Here is an 11,280-nt window from a genome sequence, read left to right on the forward strand (position 1 = left end):
ACCAACTATAGTAGGTGCTGAACCGCAACACAGGCAGACCACCGCTGTCCAGAAATTTGTAGAGAATAAATGTGGGAAGCAACAAGAACGCATATCGACAGGCTGAGAGCACAGGATCAACGCTCTAAGAGCGGAGCTACCCTCGTACGGGGCGGGGCCTGTAAAGGGGTGTGGCCTCTCGGCTGTGCCGCCCACTCAGAGGCCGCGTCCGCTCCCGGCCCCTTGTTAAGCCCGCCTCTCCTGGGCGTACGGCGTGGTACGCAGCTGCGAACCATTGCTTCCGGAGGCGGGTCAGCGGAAGTGACGTTTGAGGCTCGGCCGCCCGCTGTAGTAGGAGGGGCTGAGGTAAGTCCGGAGCTTGAGTCTGAGGTGAGCCCAACGCCGGGTGCTGAGGGCCAGCAGGCGGGGTGGCCGCCGCCGCCGGTCCCCTGCCAGCGCCTCCGTCCCTGCGCAGGGGGAGCGCGTGATTGCTGTTCTCGTGCGAGGTCTCGCGGGAGGCGCCGCCGTCTGCCCCCCCTTGGTGGGAACACTAGTCCCGAGGGTGCCAGCCAAGTCACCCGCCGTTGGGGTCGACCCAGCCGTTAGAGTGCGACCCCAGGCTTCGCGCCTGGGCGCGTGGCGTTTCTGGGACTGCACCGGCCCGGAGGCACCGGCCCGGCCGGGCCCGCGGGTCCAAGGGCCGCCGGACGCGCGGCGAGGACTCGGCCGACCTTGGCGTTGCCCGGGCCGCCTTCGCGGGGGCGGGGGCGGGGGCCGCGTCGTTGAGGACGCGAGGCGTTACCTCTGCTGGCCGTGGGACCCTCGCGCACTCGGCGCGGGTGTCCGCCGGGCCCCGCTGGGCAAAGTTTCTCTCTGGCCCGGGACTGCCGGGCCGGGGCCCTCCTGGGAGCGGAGCGGGTCTGCCGAGAGAGACGGCGCGTAAAGACGCGTCCACTGGCACCGCGGAAGGGGCTGCGGCGGCGCCGAGGTGCGGAGACCCGGGGCTGCGGAGCCGGCCCGAGCGGCTAGCGGGCACGCGGGGGGCGGGGCCTCGGAGCGAAGTTGCTGCCTTACAGCTGAGCGCTTGCGGTGCCTGGCAAAGGCCGCGCTGTGCGGGATTGGTTACTTCCTTTCTGTCTTGAGCGGCCTCGGAAGGCAACCCAGGCGGCTACGGGATGAAGTGAGGACCCGGCGGGATACATGAGTTTAGCGCTGAAGGACTGGGATGAGCTGGGTAAGGGTTCTGCCGGGTCCCGCGGAGGCAATGGTATGGACGAGGGCTCAGAGGGGGCAAGTGTTGGGAGCTGCTAGCCGGGTAGCCGTGTGGCCCAGGGCAAAGCGTGCACTAGCCTAACAGTATTAGAGCTTGGTGTGGAGAGAGCCGGAAGACGGGGTCCAGCCATTTGGTAGACCCTGATGGCAGGAGGGCTGTACAGTCTAGAAGAGAGCTGAACGATTTAAACACCAGAGTAATAGAAGGAGCAGTTTATAAAATCTGCCTTTGCCTGAGGAATAGATTCAGTTGGAGTTTCTGGAGATGAAGCAAGACAGGAGTAACACAGATGGCATTCAGCAAGAAGGCTGACACACGGGGACATCCCAGAACCTAGCCCAGACTTTGGGCACTGTCTTCTGTAAAGCCACTGAGTGGCTGGCCAGACAAGTCCTTTCCTTTCTCCGTGTGTATCATAAGGTGACAACTCTGTTAAGGTAGAAGAGGAACTCCAGATCTCCCTTAAGAGATACTGTTCGTCAAATCAGCTCATCCCTGTTCAGCACCAGACTTGGGTTCCCCAGTGACTTCTCACCCAGGCACTGCAAGCCCTCATGACAAGACCCTTGTTACCTTTTGCAATGGCTTAGGATACTGTGTTGTATTACAAGTCCGTCTCCTACTCTCTCCAAACTCAACATGGTCTTGGACTGAAGTCAACTCATGCCCACCTGCCTAGTACACCTCTTAATGATGCCCCACCTTCCTTACAAAAATGTGTATTCTTGGTGTTTGACAGACATAAAGCACGAAGATTGAACTCAGTCCATGCCAGGGTAGCTGTGAAGAGTACAGTCAGGAATACTGCTTTGTATGTTAACCTGAGAAACGAGTTTTTACAATAACACTCATGAGGAACTCTTAAATTTCATTATGCACTTCACCCACTTACTCCAATTTCACCAACCTTTAGGGTAGCCTAGAGTGGCAGTTTTCTCTTGTTTTTTGTTGTTGTTTTTTTTTTTTTTTTTTTTTTGAGACAGGCTTTCTCTGTGTTACAGCTCTGGCTACCCTGAAACTTGCTCTGTAGACCAGGCTGGCCTTGAACTCAGAGATCCTCTGCCTCCCAAGTGCTGGGACTTAAGGCATGTGCCACTACTGCCCAGCAAGTGTTAGATTTTCTTTTCCCCATTTTACAAATGAAGAAACCAGTAAAACCAGCATTCAGAAACATTGAGACACAGCCATAGAAGACTAAGCCAATATTTAAAAAAAAAAAAAAAAAGCTCTTGGGGCTGGAGGTGTGGTTCTGTGACAGAATGTTTGCAGTTGAGGGTAGGGTGATGCATTACAACCATTTAAATCTCCTTTCTCTGTAGCCCAGTAGACTGAAATTAGCATGAGTTGGCTGTTGATTCTTACCCACTTCTATTTTCAAGAATAAATGCTTGGGCTTGGATGGTACCTCAGGTTTTGCTTTCCTCTGAGCTGTGTAACTACCAAAGGGTTCTATTTGCATCTTTGAGGCTTTACCTCAGTTCATCTCAGAGCTAGAGGTTTCCCTGGGTTGGCCAAGCTTTCTCAGGAAATCTGGGTTTAGAAAAGCCAGTGATAAGGGCAGCCCTTGGACTAGTTTTCTTCTTTTACACATTGAAGATGGTTTTAGCAGTGGCTTTGCAGAGGTTTGTTTAGAGGTTTAATGACCACCAAGTCCCTCCTCTCTGATGTTTGTTTCACAGGAAAGATCTCATGTTCTCAGGAATGGCCTGATATGAAGGAGTCATACCCCCAGCTTTCCCAAGCTGTCCGGTGGGTGCCTTGTCCTTCAAGTGCAGGAGCTGGCTGAACATCAGGGATGGAAGCCAATGTGGTAAGGAGTCCCAAGACAGGGTTAGAGAGCTGAGTACTGAACTTGCTGGAGAACTATACAAGGCCCTGAGATGCCAGTTCATTTCTTATTTTCACTGAAGCCCTGGGATTTGAACAACTGTCATCCTACTTCCTTTTTGGTACACTTCTTGAGTCCATGTTTTTTTTTTTAATTTTTTGTGCAAAAGAACATGAGGTAACCAGAATAGTCCATACCACCAGCTAATTCTGGTTCCTTCTCTGAACCCTCGCAACCACTGACTTTAGCAGCACCAGGTGTAGAAACTGGTCCTTACAATTGACTTGACTCACCTCCAGAGGAGAAGGGAAGGCAAGGGAACAGTAGTAAGACTACTCTGAGGATTTTGGGTTGTCTGTCTCTTCTCTAGACTGTCCCAATCTGGCAAAACAAGCCACATGGGGCTGCTCGGAGTGTGGTAAGAAGAATTGGGACCAATCTACCCCTGAAACCTTGTCCCCGTGCATCCTTTGAGGTGAGTGTACTGGAAGGGTCAAGTAAAGGTTCAGAGTATGGAAGGCGGATGCTACTTCTGTGCAGAAGGCATCTTGCTAGTTGCCAAGGCTTCTGCCCACTTTGCCTGGTCATTTTTTCATTTCCTAAGTGCTTATATAATAGATCCTGGACATTGTGCCTTTCTGATTGTGTACAGACATGTGATCACAACAGTCAGACTTCCAGCTTGCTCATAAATTGATAGTCTTTCATCTTATCTTTTGTTGCTGCTGCTAAGTGACTCAGTTTTTATAAGCTTCTAGCCATGCATTTTATCAGAGCAGGCCAGAAAGCCTTTGCTAAACCAAATCTTCCGATGATTTACATCAGAGCTCTGAGGCATTTGTGCATGAGTGCTGTGACTCTTGAGTAGACCTGCTTTTCTCATCAGCCTTATGAGTGAGCCACTTAGCCTCTATTTTTAGTGTTTCTCTGTGGCCTCAAATCCCCATCCTTCTTTTTCTGTCCAAATATGGCCACTGTATTACTGCCTGCTTGACAGGCTGACCTGGGTCTATAGAGGCTTTAGCATCCACTCTACAGCAGAGATTCCTGTCTTGACTAGGTCTCTGAGACCTGCTTCTGTAGTAGAAAATGAAATAATGTTCATTTGAGCCAAATGCCTCCATTAAAAGCTCCTGGTGATGCTGGGTGGTGGTAATCTGTCTTTAATTCCAGCACTTGTAGAGGCAGGCCCTGTCTACACAGCGGAGTTCTAGGACAGCTAGATCTACACAGAAACCCAGTCTCAGAGGGGGAAAAAAAAAAACTCCTGGTGAGGCATCAGCTCTGTGTTAGATGGCTAGGGTGGGAGTATGGGAAACAGGCATGAAAGCATTGTGGCATAGAGGAGGTAGAAACACATGCATGAAAGAACATGGGCCCAAACGTGTGTGTACATAGACTGCAGCTATCTATCTATCTATCTATCGATCGATCTATCTACATTAGCTGCAGTCTGTGTAGAAACTGAATCTGGAGTTAGAAGTGGGATCAGGGTTGGTGTTAGGAGGCAGGATTGAGATTAGAAGTGTGCAGTTAAGGGAATAGGGTCTCATTACTGCACACTATCCAGAGCTGTCAAAAGAACATTGGAAGGACCTGGGTACTCAGAAACATCAGAAACAAGGGGAAATAAAGTTGTGAAATGTGACTGCAAGTTTCCCCATACCCATTGTCTAGATGCTGCTGAACAAAGACAATTAAGGACACAGGCTCTTCAAAGGAGTGTATATGAGTACTATTAACATTTAGTATACTGCTCTTCCAGGGGACCCTAGTCTGATTCCCAGCACCTACATCACAGCTCACAGCTGCCTGTAAATCCAATTTTAGAAGATCTGACACCCTTTTCTGGCATACGTGGGCACCAAGCATGCACATGGCACACAGATATACATGCAGGCAAAACATCCATACGCACTAAGGGTAGGGGGATTCAAGCCAGTCTCATTAAATTGCCTGATTTGTAGCCAGGAAGCTTTCTCCTTACTCTAGGAAGCTTTCCTTACTTGGTGCTGGATTAGGTGTCCCATTTTGCATTAATTTGATTAGTTCTCATCATGTTGTATAAATGTTTAATTTGCTTTCCTACAGACTCTGCCCAACATTTCTGACCTGTGTTTAAGAGATGTACCTCCAGTCCCTACTCTGGCTGACATTGCCTGGATTGCTGCAGATGAAGAGGAAACATATGCTCGGGTCAGGTAGCTGAGGCAAAAGCTGCTTTGCTGGTGATGAGGAGTGTCTCCCAGAAGTGGCATCAGCAAGAAGGGTGTTTATGAGAGGCTGAGGCCAATAGGAATGAGAGCTATGGGCTTAAAGGGAAGTAGTAGTAGAACCTGTGGTACAAAGGAATTTAATCAGGGATACAACTGTCTCTAGTAAGACACTTTTCTTTTTCTGGCTCAGGAGCGATACGCGTCCCCTAAGACACACCTGGAAGCCCAGCCCTTTGATTGTTATGCAACGTAATGCCTCAGTGCCCAATCTTCGAGGGTCTGAGGAGAGGCTCTTGGCCCTGAAGAAGCCAGCTCTACCTGCCCTAAGCCGAACCACTGAGCTGCAGGATGAACTAAGCCACTTGCGCAGCCAGATTGCTAAAATAGTAGCGGCAGATGCAGGTAAGAGTCCCACTGAGGGTAGAGTATAGCAGGCTGTCCTTTCCCCTGGTTATTGAGCAAGGTAAGGATGAGAAAAATTATAGTCTCTGATTCAGGAAGACTTAGTCCAAGGGCTTTATTGAGACCCAGATATCCTGTAATAGCCTTTAGAAAATGTCCACTAGTCATTCCAGTGACATTGAACAAATTCCTTCTCTTAGCCACAAAAGCTAATACTACCTTTACAACCATCTTTAATATTACATATCCCATTAACCCAAAGAACCCACTTTTCAATATAAGCATTCCTGACCAGCACCACGAAACATATACCCTTAATTACCTATCTCCCTCTCCTTGTCCGTTCTATCAGAGAATACTACTCTCTGCAGCTTTCTGCATACAATTAAAGCAGAGCCTTAAATAGACAGAGAGAGGGCTTCCTTAACCAGAGGCATAGACAACCAATAGGTAGATCTCCCCCAAGATACTCAGTGGCTTAAAGACACAGCTCCTAACCCTTACCAGCTAGTAGAGCACATAAAAGTTGTAGTGTGGGGGGCTCAGACAGTAAAGGCACTTGCCACTAAGTCTGTCTACCTGAGTTCCATCCCTTGGACCCACACGGTAGAGCAAAGAACAGACTCCTGAAAGTTGTTTTCTGACTATTCTGTCGTAAACCTGTACCCACAAACATCCAATAAATGAATGCAATACTTTATTTAGAAAATTAAGCCACAGAATATGAAAAGATCACTATCATTTCTTAGGAACTCTAAAGACAGTTGTCTCAATTAAAACTTGGAAGTTTTGTCTAGAGCGCTTCACGATCATAGATAGCAAAATTCAAAATATCAAGTTGAAACACTGTCACAGTTGAGAAAATGACAAATTAAGAAATGCAGGCCCAGCCTGGCGGTGGTGACGCACGCCTTTAATCCCAGCACTCGGGAGGCAGAGGCAGGCGGATCTCTGTGAGTTTGAGGCTGGGCTGGACCGATAGCCTCCAAAACAATACAGAGAAACCCTGTCTCGTAAAAACCAAAAAAAAAAAAAAAAAAAAAAAAGAAATGCAGGCCTTGCTGGGCTTCAGTTTAAAATAGGGCTGCCAACCTATAGCCCATTATGCATTTGGGAATTCATGAGTTTGTGGGATGGGGTTTTCTGTTCTGGACACTACAAGAGTCAGTGTTTCTCTGCCTACGTGGGGAAAATTCCACCCTTGTCACTCTCAGAATGTGAGTTCAGGGAATGGCTGTGTTCTGTAGGCAGTGTTTGTGAGATCATTGCTTCATTGCAGCCCAATGTCCATTATATCTATTGTTTTCTCTTTCAGCTTCGTCTTCATTAACGCCAGATTTCTTATCTCCAGGAAGTTCAAATGTCTCTTCTCCTTTGCCTTGCTTTGGATCCTCATTCCACTCTACAACTTCCTTTGTCATTAGTGACATCACTGAGGAGACTGAAGTAGAAGTCCCTGAGCTTCCAACAATCCCCCTGCTTTGTTCTGCCAGCCCTGAATGTTGCAAACCAGAACACAAAGCTACCTGCAGCTCATCTGAAGAAGATGACTGCATCTCTCTGTCCAAGGCCAGCAGCTTTGCAGACATGATGGGCATCCTGAAGGATTTTCACCGGATAAAACAGAGCCAAGACCTGTGAGTATCTGACAGGAGCGCTAGTGATTTTTTAGTCACTCATGGCTAATGATGAGTAATCATATTACTGCATTCATAAAGCTTGCTGACTGACTAGAGTCTGGTTTGAGGAAAAGCACAGCTTCCATTTGTTCCGTTAAATCACCTCAACAAACTATGAAGACTCAACAGCTAAGGGGCTACAGAGAATTCAGTGGTTAAGAGCATTGGCTCCTCTTCCAGAGACACAGGTTCAATTCCCAGCTCCCACATGGCAATTTACAAGTCTAACTCCATTTACAGGGGATCTGCACCCTCACAGACACATGCAGGCAAAACACCAATGCACATTTAAAACAAAACTCAATAGCTTTTTAGTTTACATACTTCTAGCTACCGTGTTTCAACATGCTCTACCCTTCAAAGTTGGGAGATCTTATGACATACTGGTGTCGCAAACTAGTCAACTTTTTGGTGAAAGAATTTCATAAAGTAAAAGATTTTTTAAATAAAAGTTTGGGGCTAGAACGATGGCTCAGTGGTTAAGAGCACATACTGCTCTTGCAGAGGACCAATGTTTGATTCCCAGTACCCATAGTGCAACCATCTGTAACCCAGCTCCAGGGATCTTACACCCCTGGCTTCTGTAGGCACTTGTACTTGTATGATACCTGTAATACAAAACCTCCAAGTTTCAGGACTTGAGAACCAAGCATTCTGTTTTGTTTTTGAGACAGGGTCTGTCTGTGTAGCCCTGGCTGTCCTGGAACTTGCTCTAAGTGCTGGGACTAAAGCTACCACACCCAGCTTAGGAACCAAGCTTTTAAGATTCATAATTAGTTCTTAAATCTGGCTTCTTATCAAAACCATTCAAATTTGGGGTGTTGGTATTTTTTTGAAACAAGGTCTATTAAACTTAACATATCAGAATGCCCAGAGAATGGAGCTTTGGTTGACTTTGTTCAAGCTTAAGGGAATTTGGGCAGGCCCTGAGCAGGCCTACAGTTTGAAGTAAGGCTACTCTCTGAGTCCCTTGAGAAGCTTCCTGGCAGACAAGTTCTAGAACTGCCTGAGAGCACCTGCACTTTGCAGTTTCTCCAATGTACTCCGAGCCACTCCACAGAGGAGCTTTGTTCTTGGGCTCCTTAGTTGGAGGTTGGCCTTGATGGCAGGTGCCCATAATAGCTGTGCTTGTTGGTGCTGGGCAAGAAACTATCCTAGTCACTCTTCCTATCTGGCCCATAAAGGCTCTTTGATCTTTCACTTCCCCAAATTGAGCTGCTGCTTCACCTCGTTTTTGGTGAGCTTTGAGCCCTTCTTGTCAGTGTTCTAAAACATGCTCCTTGTCTATCTCTCTGTAGCTCAAGCTGGTCTTGAACTTAGAATCCTTCTGCCTCTGCTCCCTGAGTGCTGGAAATGAAAGTATTTGTCACCAGGTCACTTTCTGTTACTTGGCTTCTTAGACTAAACTATATCCTAGCATCTTTTTCTCTAATAGAAGTAACTGACTAAGACTGGCTCATTAGTTCAGAAATGTGATACACCAAAGAATCCTCCTTGTACTTTGAGATTTAAAGTCAATGTTGGTCTCTGTGTATTGCCTCAAAGATCAGTAAACACCTTGATGAGATGTGTAGACATTAACAGCTTCAGACAACATTCACAACCCTTTTCTGTGATAAATGTGTGCCTACTCTAGAATTCATTTTGTTCCCATAGTTCCTTACAATGTAAATGTTTTGCTATTTTTATATTAAGAAAAAAAAAAGCTCACTTAAGGGAAAATGTTGGTAGGATATTTTATCTCCAGAACTAGTAAGGATCAGAATGGCTGAGCCATCAGTCACTTACTGCAGATTGACCAGAGATTAGACCAGAACTCCAATAAATTGATAGGCCTTCATTTTACCCATATTTTATAGCCATGTAAGAAACAGGCATTGGAGCTGGAGAGATGGCTCAGAGGTTAAGAGCACCAACTGCTCTTCCAGAGGTCCTGAGTTCAATTCCCAGCAACCACATGGTGGCTCACAACCACCTGTAATAGATCTGGTGCCCTCTTCTGGCAAGTAGGCATGGAGGCAGGGTGTTGCATTCATAATAAATAAACAAATTATATATATATATAATAATAAAAGAAATCAAGAAACAGGCATTCTAGGAACTGGAGAGATGGCTCAATGGTTAAAAGCATCGACTGCTCTTCCAAAGGTCCTGAGTCATTTCCAGCAACCACATGGCAGCTCACATCCATGTATGATGAGGTCTGATGCCCTCTTCTGGCATGCAGTCTTATGTACATGTAGACAGAGCACTCAAACATAGAATACATTTTTAAAAATGGACATTCTAGTTAAGACATAGGGTTCAGAAACAGCTTGGGGTTTTTTGTTTGTTTTTTAAAGATTTGTTTGCTATGTATACAGTGTTCTGCCAGCCAGAAGAAGGCACCAGATCTCATTATAGATTGTTGTGAGCCACCTTGTCGTTGCTGGGAATTGAACTCAGGACCTCTGGAAGAGCAGCTAGTGTTCTTAGTATCTGAGCCATCTCTCCAATCCCAAGAAACAGCTTGGTTTTAAAGGCCAGAGGTTGACTGTGACTCCATGTCCTTGTGTGCTGAATCTTCCCATAGGTGTGGGAACATGCACTGACAACTGCTTCACAGAATAGCTGTGAAGATTCAGGAGGTAAAAAGTGCACATAGAAAAAGCCCAGAACAGAGCAAAAGTGTGTCCTAAATACAGCTCTTGTTGTGTCTCCAGGAGCCGGAGTTTACTGAAGGAAGAAGACCCTGCTGTGCTTATCTCTGAGGTCCTTAGGAGGAAGTTTGCTCTGAAGGAAGAAGATATCAGTAGAAAAGGAAACTGACAGCACTGACTCTGCGCTCAGTCTCATGCTCCTGAACTCCTTCAATAGCTGCCTTCCTCACTGCAGATGTCTCTGCCTCAGAAGTCTGCAACAGTCTTGCCAACGAGCTAGGGCTTGGGCTGGAAGAGAAGAGCTGGACTGTGTTACTTGCACTTAAACCTCGACAGAAGCTAAGGTTTGAGATGAGGCATTTGTTACAGGTAATTGGGTAGGGTGGAGTGTCTGTTTAAGAGTTGAAGTTTCTTGTTTTTCCTAGTCTGTGTGAAAATCGGCCCTAAATGAATGACACAGTTCACTGCATTAGACTCTATGATTGGTCTCACTGGATACTTTGTGCACAGCTGTCACTCAGCAGCTCCCTTGCAGCACCACAAGGCTAAGGGGGAGTGGCTGTTATGTTCATGTTCACAGGGGTGATCATATGCTGCTCCATCACAATCCTACACCAATGCCCAGCAATCACCTTTTCGAAAACTCTTAGCTATAGCAGTCAGGGCCCTGGATCAGTTAATACTTGGCTGCTGCAGGGAGGCCTGGGCTATTTTTTTCTTAAACATATTTTATAAAACTACAACCAGATCTACCCTCCAGGGCTTCACTATCATCAGTTCCACTGGTTGAATTTTTTTTCTTCCGTGGACTTAAGTCTAGGAAGAAGTGGGGAGAGAAAAGGACATACCACCCTTCTTCTAGGACAGAAACTGATTTCTCTGGGTTGGGTCAAGATTTTATTTACTGCATCATGCATGACTCAGGTGCCCTCAGGGCCCTTTCTCTATGGTATGAATACTGCGTGTCTGAGTTGAAATACTACCTGACATTAAATGAAGGATTTGGAGAAATGGTGCATTTTCTTTGTCCATCTCTAAGTTTTGACCACAGTAGTCTTTGGGGGAGGGCTCCTGTTAAAATATAAGGTATGTGAGTTTAAACAGGCTCCTGACTTATTTTCTTGCTCTTAGCCCAGTGGTTCTCAACTTTCCTAACACTGTGTCCCTTTAATATAGTTGCTCATATTGTGGTGACCCCCAACCATAAAATTAATTCTGTTGCTACTGTTATGAATCATAATGTAAATATCTGATATGCAGATAC

General features: G+C 46.7%; 1 protein-coding gene across 5 annotated transcripts; it reads left to right on the plus strand.

Annotated features, from left to right (window-relative positions):
- Window positions 1-222: 222 nt before the first annotated feature.
- Window positions 223-11,027, plus strand: Mtfr1l (mitochondrial fission regulator 1 like). Of its 5 annotated transcripts, none has more exons than XM_005079588.4 (7): window positions 223-345; window positions 2,932-3,062; window positions 3,451-3,555; window positions 5,172-5,281; window positions 5,487-5,698; window positions 7,014-7,335; window positions 10,080-11,027. In XM_005079588.4, the coding sequence occupies exons 2-7, from the start codon at window positions 3,048-3,050 to the stop codon at window positions 10,183-10,185; spliced, it is 870 nt and encodes a 289-aa protein (XP_005079645.1). In that variant the 5' UTR covers window positions 223-345; window positions 2,932-3,047; the 3' UTR covers window positions 10,186-11,027. The 5 variants fall into 5 exon arrangements, with proteins under 5 accessions (XP_005079645.1, XP_012975690.1, XP_040612307.1 ...); XM_013120236.3 differs by lacking the exon at window positions 223-345 and adding an exon at window positions 349-369; XM_040756373.1 differs by lacking the exon at window positions 223-345 and adding an exon at window positions 424-967.
- Window positions 11,028-11,280: the final 253 nt, after the last annotated feature.

This window comes from Mesocricetus auratus, unplaced genomic scaffold (assembly GCF_017639785.1).
Source record: "Mesocricetus auratus isolate SY011 unplaced genomic scaffold, BCM_Maur_2.0 Super-Scaffold_100014, whole genome shotgun sequence".
Taxonomy (NCBI): domain Eukaryota; kingdom Metazoa; phylum Chordata; class Mammalia; order Rodentia; family Cricetidae; genus Mesocricetus; species Mesocricetus auratus.

Coding starts and splice junctions, on each gene's coding strand:
- Mtfr1l (XM_005079588.4), top strand. Junction 3,556..5,171: donor GTCCCCGTGCATCCTTTGAG/GTGAGTGTACTG, acceptor GCTTTCCTACAG/ACTCTGCCCAACATTTCTGA. Junction 5,282..5,486: donor GAAACATATGCTCGGGTCAG/GTAGCTGAGGCA, acceptor TTTCTGGCTCAG/GAGCGATACGCGTCCCCTAA.